Source organism: Lolium rigidum, chromosome 7 (assembly GCF_022539505.1).
Source record: "Lolium rigidum isolate FL_2022 chromosome 7, APGP_CSIRO_Lrig_0.1, whole genome shotgun sequence".
Classification (NCBI taxonomy): Eukaryota; Viridiplantae; Streptophyta; class Magnoliopsida; order Poales; family Poaceae; genus Lolium; species Lolium rigidum.
In genome coordinates this window covers 108,327,876-108,341,905 of record NC_061514.1, presented here as the reverse complement: position 1 = coordinate 108,341,905, position 14,030 = coordinate 108,327,876, and the positions used below count along the sequence as shown (strand labels likewise).

At 45.3% G+C, this 14,030-nt stretch overlaps 1 protein-coding gene across 1 annotated transcript; it reads left to right on the top strand.

The window, feature by feature from the left end:
- Positions 1-12,128: 12,128 nt before the first annotated feature.
- LOC124671828 (phenolic glucoside malonyltransferase 2-like) lies at positions 12,129-13,527 on the top strand. Its single transcript, XM_047208152.1, has 2 exons — positions 12,129-12,776; positions 12,850-13,527. The coding sequence occupies exons 1-2, from the start codon at positions 12,129-12,131 to the stop codon at positions 13,525-13,527; spliced, it is 1,326 nt and encodes a 441-aa protein (XP_047064108.1).
- The last annotated feature ends 503 nt before the right edge of the window (positions 13,528-14,030 follow it).

The following is a 14,030-nucleotide window of genomic DNA, read 5'->3' as shown; positions in this document are numbered from 1 at the left end:
TGTAGCTATGTATATTATTTCTTATAAGTTGCTTGTTGAGCGGTAACCATGTTTCTGGGGACGCCACCAACTATTACACCTTTGTTGAATATCATGTGAGTTGCTATGCATGTTCGTCTTGTCTGAAGTAAGGGCGATTTTCATGATCAAATGGTTTGAGTATGCATATTGTTAGAGGAGAACATTGGGCCGCTAACTAAAGCCATGAATCATGGTGGAAGTTTCAGTTTGGACAATTAATCCTCAATCTCTTATGAGAATATTATCTGTTGTTGAGTGCTTATGCATTAAAGAGGAGTCCATTATCTGTTGTCTATGTTGTCTCGGTATGGATGTCCTAAGTTGAGATCTATCAAAAACGAGAAATCAAATGTGATCTGTCTCCTTGGACCTTTGTACAGGCGGCATAGAGGTACCCTTTGTGACACTTGGTTGAAACATATGTTATGCAATGATAATCCATGTTAATCCAAGCTAATTAGGACAAGGTGCGAGCACTATTGGTAATCTATGCATGAGGCTTGCAACTTATAAGATGTATTATGCATAACACATATGATTTATTACTACCGTTGACAAAATTGTTTCTATGTTTTCAAAATGAAAAGCTCTAGCACAAAAATAGTAATTCATGCTTCCCTCTGCGAAGGGCCATTCTTTTACTTTATTGTTGAGTCAGTTTACCTACTTCTTACTATCTTAGAAGCAAACACTTGTATGAAATGTGTGCATTGATTCTTACATGTTTACCTATTGCACTTGTTATATTACTTTGTGTTGACAATTATCCATGAGATAAACATGTTGAAAGTTGAAAGCAACTGCTGAAGCTTATATCTTCCTTTGTGTTGCTTCAATGCCTTTACTTTGAATTTATTGCTTTATGAGTTAACTCTTATGCAAGACTTATTGATGCTTGTCTTGAAAGTACTATTCATGAAAAGTCTTTGTTATATGGTTCAGTTGTTTACTCATTGTCTTTACCATTGCTTTGAATCACTTCATTCATCTCATATGCTTTACAATAGTATTGATCAAGATTATCTAAGTAGCATGTCACTTCAGAAATTATCCTTGTTATCGTTTACCTACTCGAGGGAGAGTAGGAACTAAGCTTGGGGATGCTTGATATGTCTCCAACGTATCTATAATTTCTTATGTTCCATGCTACTTTTATGATGATACACACATGTTTTATATACACTTTACATCATTTATATGCATTTTCCGGAACTAACCTATTAACAAGATGCCGAAGTGCCGCTTCTCGTTTTCGCTCGTTTTTGGTTTCAGAAATCCTAGTAAGGAAATATTCTCGGAATTGGACGAAATCAAGGCCCACGATCTTATATTTCCACGAAGCTTCCAGAACACCGAAGATGGACCAGAGGGGAGGCCCAGGGCCACCACACAGGTGGTGGCGCGGCCAAGAGGGGGGCCGCGCCCCCTGTTGTGTGGAGCCTCCATACCCCCTCCGACTCCGACTCTTCGCCTATTTAAGCCGTCCTGACCTAAAACTTCGAGGGGAATAAGCCACGATACGAGAAAAGTTCCAGAGCCGCCGCCATCGCGAAGCCAAGATTCGGGGGACAGAAGTCTCTGTTCCGGCACGCCGCCGGGACGGGGAAGTGCCCCCGGAAGGCATCTCCATCGACACCACCGCCATCTCCATCGACGTTGCTGTCTCCTATGATGAGGAGGGAGTAGTTCTCCCCTGAGGCTAAGGGATGTACCAGTAGCTATGTGGTTAATCTCTCTCCCATGTACTTCAATACAATGATCTCATGAGCTGCCTTACATGTTTGAGATCCATATGATGAGCTTTGTAATCTAGATGTCGTTATGCTATTCAAGTGGATTTTACTTATGTGATCTCCGGAGACTCCTTGTCCCACGTGTGTAAAGGTGACAGGTGTGTGCACCATGTGGGTCTCTTAGGCTATATTTCACGTAATACTTATTCACCGAGTTATGATTTGAGTTGGATGTCTCTATGAAATTGTGGTGTGTTAGTACCTCCTATGAATGCTCACAGTCACAGCGTGGGGTGTTTATTAGTACTTGGGAATACATCTTTAAGGTTTGCCTACATGATGAATTAGTGTTCATTATCTTGCCAAAGAGTAGTTCAGAATCACATAGTGAAGTGCTTATTTATATTCCTTTATGATTGCAATGTTGAGAGTGTCCACTAGTGAAAGTATGATCCCTAGGCCTTGTTTCCGAATAGAAAAGTTACACCACAGAGAATTGCCTCCCACGCCAGCAAGATATTTTCTGGCACCGTTTGTTTACTCGTTTTATCGCATCTTTACTTCCTGCAATATTACCACCATCTATACCACCTCGTGTTTTACTATCTCTTCGCCGAACTAGTGCACCTATACATCCGACAAGTGTATTAGGTGTGTTGGGGACACAAGAGACTTCTTGTATCATAATTGCAGGGTTGCTTGAGAGGGATATCTTTGACCTCTACCTCCCTGAGTTCGATAAACCTTGGGTGATTCACTTAAGGGAAACTTGCTGCTGTTCTACAAACCTCTGCTCTTGAAGGCCCAACACTGTCTACAGGAATAGAAGCGTGCGTAGACATCAGCAGCTCACAAGATCTAAACATGATAGCACAAGAGGACAAGACAACCATCTAGCTACTGCTATGGACCCATAGTCCAAGGATGAACTACTCACGCATCAGTCCGGAGGCGGGCATGGTGATGTAGAGCCCTCCGGTGATGATTCCCCTCTCCGGCAGGGTGCCGAGGTGATCTTCGAACCCCCGAGATGGGGTTGACGGTGGCGGCGTCTCGCATATTTTCTCGTATCGTGGCTCTCGGTACTAGGGTTTTCGCGACGGAGAGATTATATAGGCGAAGGGCGAGTCGGGGGACGCTCGAGGGCCCACCCCATAGGGCGGCGCGGCCGGGGGTGGGGCCGCGCCCCCTAGGGTGTGGCCGCCTCGTCGCCCCTCTTCGTCTCTTCTTCGGACTTCTGGAAGGCTCCGTGGAAAATAAGACTGTGGGCTTTTGTTTCGTCCAATTCCGAGAATATTTCCTGTGTAGGATTTCTGAAACCAAAAACTGCAGAAAACAGGAACTAGCGCTTTGGCATCTTGTTAATAGGTTAGTGCCGGAAAATGCATCAAAATGATATAAAGTGTATATAAAACATGTGAGTTGTCATAAAACTAGCATGGAACATAAGAAATTATAGATACGTTTGATACGTCCCAAACGTATCTATAATTTCTTATGTTCCATGCTACTTTTATGATGATACTCACATGTTTTATACACATTATATGTCATTATTATGCATTTTCCGGCACTAACCTATTGACGAGATGCCGAAGAGCCGATTGCTGTTTTCTCGCTGTTTTTGGTTTCGTAAATCCTAGTAAGGAAATATTCTCGGAATTGGACGAAATCAACGCCCAGGGTCCTATTTTTGCACGAAGCTTCCAGAAGACCGGAGGGGAGACGAAGTGGGGCCACGGGGCACCGCCACACTAGGGCGGCACGGCCTAGAGGGGGCCCGCGCGGCCCTAGCGTGTGGGGCCCCCGTGACTCTCCCGACTCCGCCCTTCCGCCTACTTAAAGCCTCCGTCGTGAAATCCCCAGTACCGAGAGCCACGATACGGAAAACCTTCCAGAGACGCCGCCGCCGCCGCCAATCCCATCTCGGGGGATTCAGGAGATCGCCTCCGGCACCCTGCCGGAGAGGGGAATCATCTCCCGGAGGACTCTTCACCGCCATGGTCGCTCTCGGAGTGAGGAGTGAGTAGTTCACCCCTGGACTATGGGTCCATAGCAGTAGCTAGATGGTCGTCTTCTCCTTATGTGCTTCATTGTCGGATCTTGTGAGCTGCCTAACATGATCAAGATCATCTATCTGTAATGCTATATGCTGTGTTTGTTGGGATCCGATGGATAGAGAATATTATGTTATGTTGATTATCAATCTATTACCTATGTGTTGTTTATGATCTTGCATGCTCTCCGTTATTAGTAGAGGCTATGGCCAAGTTTTTACTCTTAACTCCAAGAGGGAGTATTTATGCTCGATAGTGGGTTCATGCCTCCATTAAATCCGGGACGAGTGACGGAAAGTTCTAAGGTTGTGGATGTGCTGTTGCCACTAGGGATAAAACATTGATGCTATGTCCGAGGATGTAGTTATTGATTACATTACGCACCATACTTAATGCAATTGTCCGTTGTTTGCAACTTAATACTGGAAGGGGTTCGGATGATAACCTGAAGGTGGACTTTTTAGGCATAGATGCATGCTGGATAGCGGTCTATGTACTTTGTCGTAATGCCCAATTAAATCTCACTATACTCATCATATCATATATGTGCATGGTCATGCCCTCTCTATTTGTCAATTGCCCAACTGTAATTTGTTCACCCAACATGCTATTTATCTTATGGGAGAGACACCTCTAGTGAACTGTGGACCCCGGTCCATTCTTTTACATCGAATACAATCTACTTGCAATACTTGTTCTATTGTTTTCTCGCAAACAATCATCATCCACACTATACATCTAATCCTTTGTTACAGCAAGTCGGTGAGATTGACAACCTCAGCTGTTACGTTGGGGCAAAGTTCTCGTGATTGTGTTGTGCGGGTTCCACGTTGGCGCCGGAATCCCTGGTGTTGCGCCGCACTACACTCCTCCGCCATCAACCTTCAACGTGCTTCTTGACTCCTCCTGGTTCGATAAACCTTGGTTTCTTTCTGAGGGAAAACTTGCTACTGTGCGCATCATACCTTCCTCTTGGGGTTCCGAACGGACGTGTTAATTACGCGCAATCAAGCTCTTTTTCTGGCGCCGTTGCCGGGGAGATCAAGACACGCTGCAAGGGGAGTCTCCACAATCCAATCTCTTTACTTTGTTTTTGGCTTGCTTTATTTTATTTACTTTCTTGTTTGCTGCATTATATCAAAACACAAAAAAAATTAGTTGCTAGCTTTACTTTATTTACTGTCTTGCACTCTATATCAAAAACACAAAAAAATTAGTTACTTGCATTTATTTTATCTAGTTTGCTTTATTTACTACTGCTAAAATGGGTACTCCTGAAAATACTAAGTTGTGTGATTTCACAACTACAAATAATAATGATTTCTTATGCACACCTATTGCTCCACCTGCTACTACAGCAGAATTCTTTGAAATTAAACATGCTTTACTGAATCTTGTTATGAGAGAGCAATTTTCTGGTGTTAGTTCTGATGATGCTGCTGCCCATCTCAATAATTTTGTTGAATTGTGTGAAATGCAAAAGTATAAAGATGTAGATGGTGACATTATAAAATTAAAATTGTTTCCTTTCTCATTAAGAGGAAGAGCTAAAGATTGGTTGCTATCTCTGCCTAGAAATAGTATTGATTCTTGGACTAAATGTAAGGATGCTTTTATTGGTAGATATTATCCTCCCGCTAAAATTATATCTTTGAGAAGTAGCATAATGAATTTCAAGCAATTAGATAATGAACATGTTGCTCAAGCATGGGAGAGAATGAAATTTTTGGTAAAGAATTGCCCAACCCATGGACTGACTACTTGGATGATCATCCAAACCTTTTATGCAGGATTGAATTTTTCTTCGCGGAACCTATTGGATTCAGCTGTTGGAGGTACCTTTATGTCCATCACTTTGGGGGCGGCAACAAAGCTTCTTGATGATATGATGACAAATTACTGCGAATGGCACACGGAAAGAGCTCCACAAGGTAAGAAGGTAAATTCCGTCGAAGAAACCTCTTCCTTGAGTGATAAGATTGATGCTATTATGTCTATGCTTGTGAATGGTAGGACTAATGTTGATCCTAATAATGTTCTCGTTAGCTTCATTGGTTGCTCAAAAAGAACATGTTGATGTGAATTTCATTAAAAATAACAATTACAATAATTCTAGGCCATATCCTCGCTAATGGTAACTCTTATGGTAGATATGTTTCACCTAATGAGGAAAAGATGTTAGAAATTGAAAGATCCACCAAGAGCTTTATGCAATCACAATATGAGCAAAACAAATTGTTTACTAAAACTATGAATGAACAATCTACCTTGTTGAAGAATATAGGAAATCAACTTGAAAATCTGAATATGGAGATTTACGGGTTGCAAACTAAACTTGCAAATGCTGAAAACCGAATCTCATACATGTCTGCGTCACAATCTTCTTTAATTAATAAAATGGCTGCTAAACCTGAGGATATTGATAATAAGATTGTTACTACAGCAAATGCCATCCAAGTTCGAATTAATGAGAATATTAGATTGATGGCCGAATTGCATGCTAGGTGGGAAAGAGAAGGAAATGAAAAACTAGCTAAAGAGAATAATGTAGCTAAAGTTTGGAATATTAGCACCACTAGCAATGCTAATGATCCACATGTTGCTGCACCTCCTACTAATAATGGTAAAAGAATTGGTGTTGGCAATGTTTTCACTTCTAATGCAAAGCCTGCAAAACTGCCGGAAACTGCTAAAAGCTGTCGAAACCGCTTCGTGATAAAACTGCTGAATTTTTTTCCAACATTGGGGATGATGATCCCATTGCTTTAGATTATAATGGTTTGGATTTTTATGATTGCCACATCTCTGAAGATATAAAGTTATTACAAAAACTTGCTAAGAGTCCTAATGCTAGTGCTATAAACTTGGCTTTCACAAAACATATTACAAATGCCCTCATAAAAGCTAGAGAAGAGAAACTAGAACGTGAAGCTTCTATTCCTAGGAAGCTAGAGGATGGTTGGGAGCCCATCATTAAGATGAAGGTCAATGACTTTGATTGTAATGCTTTATGTGATCTTGGTGCAAGTATTTCCGTTATGCCTAAGAAAATCTATAATATGCTTGACTTGCCACCATTGAAAAATTGTTATTTGGATGTTAATCTTGTTGATCATTCTACAAAGAAACCTTTGGGGAGAGTTGATAATGTTCGCATTACCGTTAACAATAACCTTGTCCCCGTTGATTTTGTTGTCTTGGATATTGAATGCAATGCATTTTGTCCCATTATATTGGGAAGACCTTTTCTTCGAACTGTTGGAGCTATCATTGATATGAAGGAAGGTAAATATCAATTTCCTCTCAAGAAAGGTATGGAACACTTCCCTAGAAAGAGAATGACGTTACCTTTTGATTCTATTATTAGAACAAATTATGATGTTGATACTTCGTCTCTTGATAACACTTGATATACACTTTCTGCGCCAAGCTGAAAGGCGTTAAAGAAAAGCGCTTATGGGAGACAACCCATTATTTTACTTATGCACTTTATTTTATATTTGAGTCTTGGAAGTTGTTTACTACTGTAGCAACCTATTCTTATCTTTATTTTTTTGCATTGTTGTGCCAAGTAAAGTCTTTGATAGTAAAGCCAATACTAGATTTGGATTGCTGCGCAGAAATAGATTTCATGCTGTCACGAATTTCGACCTGCCTCTCTGTAGGTAGCTCAGAAAAATCTGCCAATTTACGTGCGTGATCCTCAGATATGTACGCAACTTTCATTCAATTTGGGCATTTTCATCCGAGCAAGTCTGGTGCCACTTTAAAATTCGTCTTTACGAACTGTTCTGTTTTGACAGATTCTGCCTTTTATTTCGCATTGCCTATTTTGCTATGTTAGATGGATTTCTTTGTTCCATTAACTTTCAGTAGCTTTGATCAATGTCCAGAAGTGTTAAGAATGATTATGTCACCTCTGAATATATGAATTATGCACTGACCCTCTAATGAGTTTGTTTCGAGTTTGGTGTGGAGGAAGTTTTCAAGGGTCAAGAGTGGGTGATGATACAATATGATCAAGAAGAGTGAAAAGTCAAAGCTTGGGGATGCCCCCGTGGTTCATCCCTGCATATTTTAAGAACACTCAAGCGTCTAATCTTGGGGATGCCCAAGGCATCCCTTCTTCATCGACAACTTATCAGGTTCCTCTAGTGAAACTATATTTTTATTCCGTCACATCTTATGTGCTTTACTTGGAGCGTCTGTTTGTTTTTATTTTTGTTTTTGTTTGAATAAATCGGATCCTATCATTCTTTGTTTGGGAGAGAGAAACGCTCCATTGTTTCGTATGAACACATATGTTCTTAGCTTTATCTTTAATGTTCATTGCGAAAGTTGAACTATTTCATTCATTGTTATATGGTTGGAAACGGAAAATGCCGCATGTGGTAAATGGTTTAATATCTTGAATAATGTGATACTTGGCAATTGTTGTGCTCATATAGATCTTGTTTAAGCTCTTGCATCGTGTACCTTGTACTCATTAATGAATAACTACATAGAGCTTGTAAAATTTGGTTTGCATGATTGATCTCTAGAGTCTAGATATTTTCATGTTGAGGTGTTTGAACAACAAGGAGACAATGTAAAGTCTTATAATAGTTACAATATGTTCATATGTGAGCTTTGCTGCACCTTTTATACTTGAGTTTGCTTCAAACAACCTTGCTAGCCTAGCCTTGTATTGAGAGGAATTCTTCTCGTGCATCCAAATCCTTGAGCCAATAAACATGCCATTTGTGTCCACCATACCTACCTACCACATGGTATTTCTCCGCCATTTCAAAGTAAATTACTTGAGTGCTACCTTTAAAATTTCTATTCTTTACCTTTGCAATATATAGCTCATGGGATAAAATAGCTTAAAAACTATCGTGGTGAAGAATATGTACTTATGTGTCTTATTTCTTAGTAAGTTGCTTGTTGAGCGGTAACCATGTTTTCTGGGGACGCCATCAACTCTTTTACCTTTGTTGAATATCATGTGAGTTGCTATGCATGTTCGTCCTGTCTGAAGTAAGGGTTTCACAATCAAATGGTTTGAGTATGCATACTGTTAGAGAAGAACATTGGGCCGCTAACTAAAGCCATGATTCATGGTGGAAGTTTCAGTTTGGATAGCTAATCCTCAATCTCTTATGAGAATAATAATCGTTGTTAAATGCTTATGCATTAAAGAGGAGTCCATTATCCGTTGTCTATGTTGTCCCGGTATGGATGTCTAAGTTGAGAATAATCAAAAGCGAGAAATCCAATGCGAGCTTTCTCCTTAGACCTTTGTACAGGCGGCATAGAGGTACCCCTTTGTGACACTTGGTTGAAACATATGCTAAAATCCTCCAGAACCTAATAATCAAGATAGTAGATGTAGAAAAAGGAAAAGAAATACATCCTTTGCTGCAAAGATTAGTACCAGAACTGGGGCTACTTGACGTGTGATAAATGAATTTGGACATTATACAAAACAACAGCGGGGCGGTGGCCTCCTCCCGCCCGACGGCGCACGCGGGGAGCACAAACCTGAGCATCGCAGCTGCCTCCCCGGTGCGCATCGCGGCGCGTGTGCTGTGCGAGGACTTGGCCGCCACCTCCACATGCGCCTCGAGCATAGCGGCCACCGTGAACGCCTCTCCAGGCGCCTCGAGCATGGCGGCCGCCGTCAACCCCTCGCCGCCGGGAACTTGACGAGGGCGTCCGCGCCGGCGCCGTAAGGGATGGGGACCATCCCGAGTCTCTCGGCGATGGGGCCGAGGTACGGCTGCAGACCGCCGTGCTGGTCGGCGATTGGCGCGAGGTAGGGGCAGCAGGGTGCCTTGGCTGGTGCCATCGCCGCGACGGCGGAGGCAGACCGGGACGCGGTCAAGGCGGAGCCCGCCGAGGCGCTGGCAGAGGTAGCGGTAGAGCAGGGCAGGGGGATCTTCTCAATGGGGTGCTCAATTTCATGGAGGGGAATGGGGATGGGATCATGGAACCAGAGGAGAGGAGAATCGAGATGGATAAGCGACGACGCGCATTTGTGCGGTCCCGGTCGCCATGTGCTTGTGGTCCCGTGAAAAAATCCATCACGTCACACATGCACACATGCGGTAGTTCTAGACCGCTGGATCGCGATCTAACGGGCACGAGGCGTGGGCACCGTGGAAGACACGGGAGTGCCCTATCATGAAATAGAAATTGGGATCTTTTATTATCATTCTAGTAATAAATGAGAATTAATTAAATCTGGTAGGGTATTGGGCTGCTGAGAAAAAAACAAATGGTACAGTGGAGAAAATAGATTTCTCTTATTTTGTAAGAGATCATTTCTTAGCTGAGGTAAACTAAAAATAATCTTTATTCTCTCTCCTCTAACTAAGTAAAAATTAAACGTGGCATATGTAAGGAAAGAGTACGCCATCCGATCGTACGTGCCCTTATGAAGTTGCTCGGTTTCTTGTAGGCTGTGAACACATGATTTTGTTTTGATTAATTCGTGGTAAAACTGTTAACGAAATCTTTCGGATCACACGTATGCAGTAGGAAAATGCTCTGTATCAGTCGGAGGCTGCAACGATCGCTGCCTCCGGGTCGCGCGTGGTCCGCCTCCCTGCATCCCTTGGTCCTGGTGAAGCCACGTCGGCAACAGTTGGTAAGACAAAACTTGACGGGAGACAGCGATAGGTGTAGGGCCCACGTTCTTTCTTATCTCCTACCCTCACCCTCGACGCCAACTCCCTCTCCCTCGCCGCCTCCGCCGCCGCCCGCTCCGGCAACGCGCACCTCGCCTACTCCCTCCTCCTCTCCATACTCCGCCGCGGCCTCCTCCCCGACCGCCGCGCCTACACCGCCGCCGTCTCCCGCCTCGGCCCCGCCCGCGCGCTCCGCCTCTTCCACGCCGTCCTCCACCACCTCCGCCGCGCCCCGCCCGACCCCTCCTCCCTCCCCGACACGGCCGCCTTCAACGCCGCGCTCAGCGCCTGCGCGGACGCCGGCGACTGCCGCCGCTTCCGGGACCTCTTCCACGAGACGCGCAGCTGGGGCGCCGGCGTTCTTCCCCCGACGAATAATGGCGCCTCAGTGTGCGCTGACACCCTCCTCCACACGGAGACTACCGGCGCCGCCGTTCTCCTCGAATTACTCGTCCTCGGGCATGGACATGCGCGGCCGTCGTCGTAGTGCCGACTGGTCTAGGCAGAGATGCAGCGGCGCCATCGTGACAACGGCGCCCAAGCAGACAGCTGCATCTCTTTTTGTGACTGTGCTTCCTAAGTTTTTTTTTTAGCTGCATTACTACACTTTTTTAGCTTCATTACTATGAAATTTGGGCTGCATTGCAGCAAGACAATTTCGTTTCTCGGTGAGGTCGGGGGAGGTGCTGCAAATGTTCAACGGCGGTGCTGTAAATGTTCTGTGGCTCTGCTTCTTTACTACATTATTTGTGCTTCAATGTCTCCGGCGAGGTCGGGGAGGTGCTGCAAATGTTCAACGGTGGTGTTTGTAAATGTTTTGTGGCTCTGCTTCTTTACTGCATTATTTGTGCTTCAATGTCTCCGGCGAGACTCCGGCGAGGGCTCCGGCGAGTCTCCGGTGAGGTTGGGGAGGTGCTGCAAATGTTCAATGGCAGTGTTGTAAATGTTTTGTGGCTCTGCTTCTTTACTACATTATTTGTGCTTCAATGTCTCCGGCGAGGTCTCCGGCGAGCGAGCTCCTCGTGTCTTTTTCTTTTTTTAGGCGAATCGTTTTGTGCATCAATGAAGCAAAAGCGGGATATTTTTTGCTGCGACGAAGCATCGTCAGGATTTTGGCTGAAAGTGGACACGTGTTGATCAGGGAAATAGGAGGCTGGAATTTTTTAGGCGAATCGTTTTTGTGCTTCAATGAAGCAAAAGCGGGATATTTTTTGCTGCGACGAAGCATCATCAGGATTTTGACTGAAAGTGTACACGTGTCGATCAGGGAAGCAGGAGGCTGGAAGGAGTTTATCCTCCGGAGGATTCTCAGCAGTACCCGATGCAGTAGCGGTCATTAGAGATCAGATCCAGATCGGCAACCTATTGAGTATTTGAGTCAACTACAATTTGCAAGCTTATTAATTCACTGTCAGTGCTGGACGTATTATAGTACATGCTCTGTCCAATTCTAATCTTTTAGCTAACACGGCCACCGGCCATGGCTTCATTATCAAGGGATTCAGAGTCGCATCATCTACAAGTCCATCTGCAAGTCTGTGCATTCTGCATTGGCTTGAGGCTCTACTAGCAAGTAGCAATTCGATCTCCCACAGAGACATACACATACGCCGTCCACTATACGCTACTAGATCCACGCGAGCGTCATGTCTCGGGTGAGAATTATCGACACGAGCTATGTGAATGTGCCGGCAGCCACCACGCCGCCACCAGAACCGATCAAGCTCAGCGCCATGGAGGCACCGTGGGTCGTCTTCCCAGTGCTGCAGCACGTCCTGCTCTTTGAGGATGCGGACATGCCAACCTTCGACGCCGTTGTCCACTCTCTACGGTCCTCCTTTGGGGTGACCCTGGGTAGCTTCGCGCCGCTCGCCGGCAAGCTCGTCCACCTCAAGGACACCGGTGACGTGGCCATCAGCTGCTCCGCCTCCGACACCGTCAAGTTCGTCGTGGCGGAGTCTGATACCGACATTCGCCGCCTCGTCAGCGACGAGGAACCCGACCTGCCCGTGCTCGAGCAGCTCGTGGCGAATGTAGACATGAGCAAGCTGCCAACCGACGTGCTGGCCGTGCAGGCCACACGCTTCGAGGGCGGCGTGGCGGTCGGGGTGACGGTGCACCACGCCGTCGCCGATGGGAGGTCGCTGTGGACGTTCGTGGAGGCGTGGGCTACGGCGTGCCGAGGAGAGACGCCTGCGGCGACACCTACCTTCGACCGTTCGCTCGTCAAGCTGCCCGGAGGCGAAGAGCAGGCCAGGAGCATTTACCGGAAGCTGGCGCCGAACCTGCCTTTGGTACGTTTCCTGTGTCTCACAAGTCACAACGTACACTCCCACGCATTTGACCCTTGCCCGTCGCGGCGTGCAGGCGACATCGCCGTCGTTTTTGGAAGAAGACCGCGCGCGGTTCAGCCGCCGGACATTCACATTGGACAAGCAGGACATCCAACGCCTCAAGCAACACATCGTCCTTCTCAGCGAAGCCCATGACGTACCTCTGACACGCCCTCCGTCCACCTACGTCGCCGTCACCGCGCTCGCCTGGACATGCTTTGCTCGGTGCAAGCCGTTTGCCATGGACGACGACTTGCTCCTCTCCTTCCTCGCCGACGTCCGCGACCGCCTCAGCCCTCCAGTCGAGGCGGCGTACATCGGCGTGTGCCTCACCGGGTGCCTCGCGATCATCCCCACGAGGGAGCTCCGCGGCGCTTGCGCTCTGGTGGCTGCGGCGTCGGCGATCCAAAACGAGATCCGCAGGATGACCGAAGACCCTACCAATAGGCGGGATTACCTAAACCTGATCAAGGCCTCATGGGACCGGGTGATGAATGTGTCGGGCTCGTCGGGATTCAGGGCATACGAGATCGCCGACTTTGGGTGGGGAAAGCCGAGGCGAACGGAGCCGATCAGGATGAACCACGACGGCCAGGTGGCCTTGATGCGTGGAAGGGACGACGACGGAGTACAGGTCTCGGTGTCACTGCTCCAGCGGGCGGAAATGGATCACTTCAAGTCTTTGTTCCTCGACCTAGCAGGGTTAAGTTAGCAGAAATCTCCGGTTAAACTTAAATAATCATTCATGCAATACGAGATACAGTATTGTGCATCTCAAATAAAATAAAAACTCCCTCCGACCCTTAATAGTTGCCCCTAATATAGACGTATCTAGATTTTTTTTTCTAGATACAACAATGGTAGTGGAAGTAATACGAATCAGAAGGAGTACACTATATTGTAATAAATTCTAGTTTTCACTCCTGGTTTCATGCTTGTAACACTATTTACTCTATTTAACAGTTTTTCATATGTATTATCCCATTTAGCGGAAGTTTTGTTAGTTTTTTACCCCTTTTAAATATCCGAAAGCCATTTACTAGACGAAATTCCTAATACTCCTACTTCATCTGTGCAGTAATGTAAGATATTTTAAACACATTTAAATTAGACTAAATACAAATCAAGAGGAGTTAATCTACACACTAAAAAAGACTAGATACACACAAAAACGAGTGAACCTTCAAAAAATCTTAAACATCTTATAAAACCAAA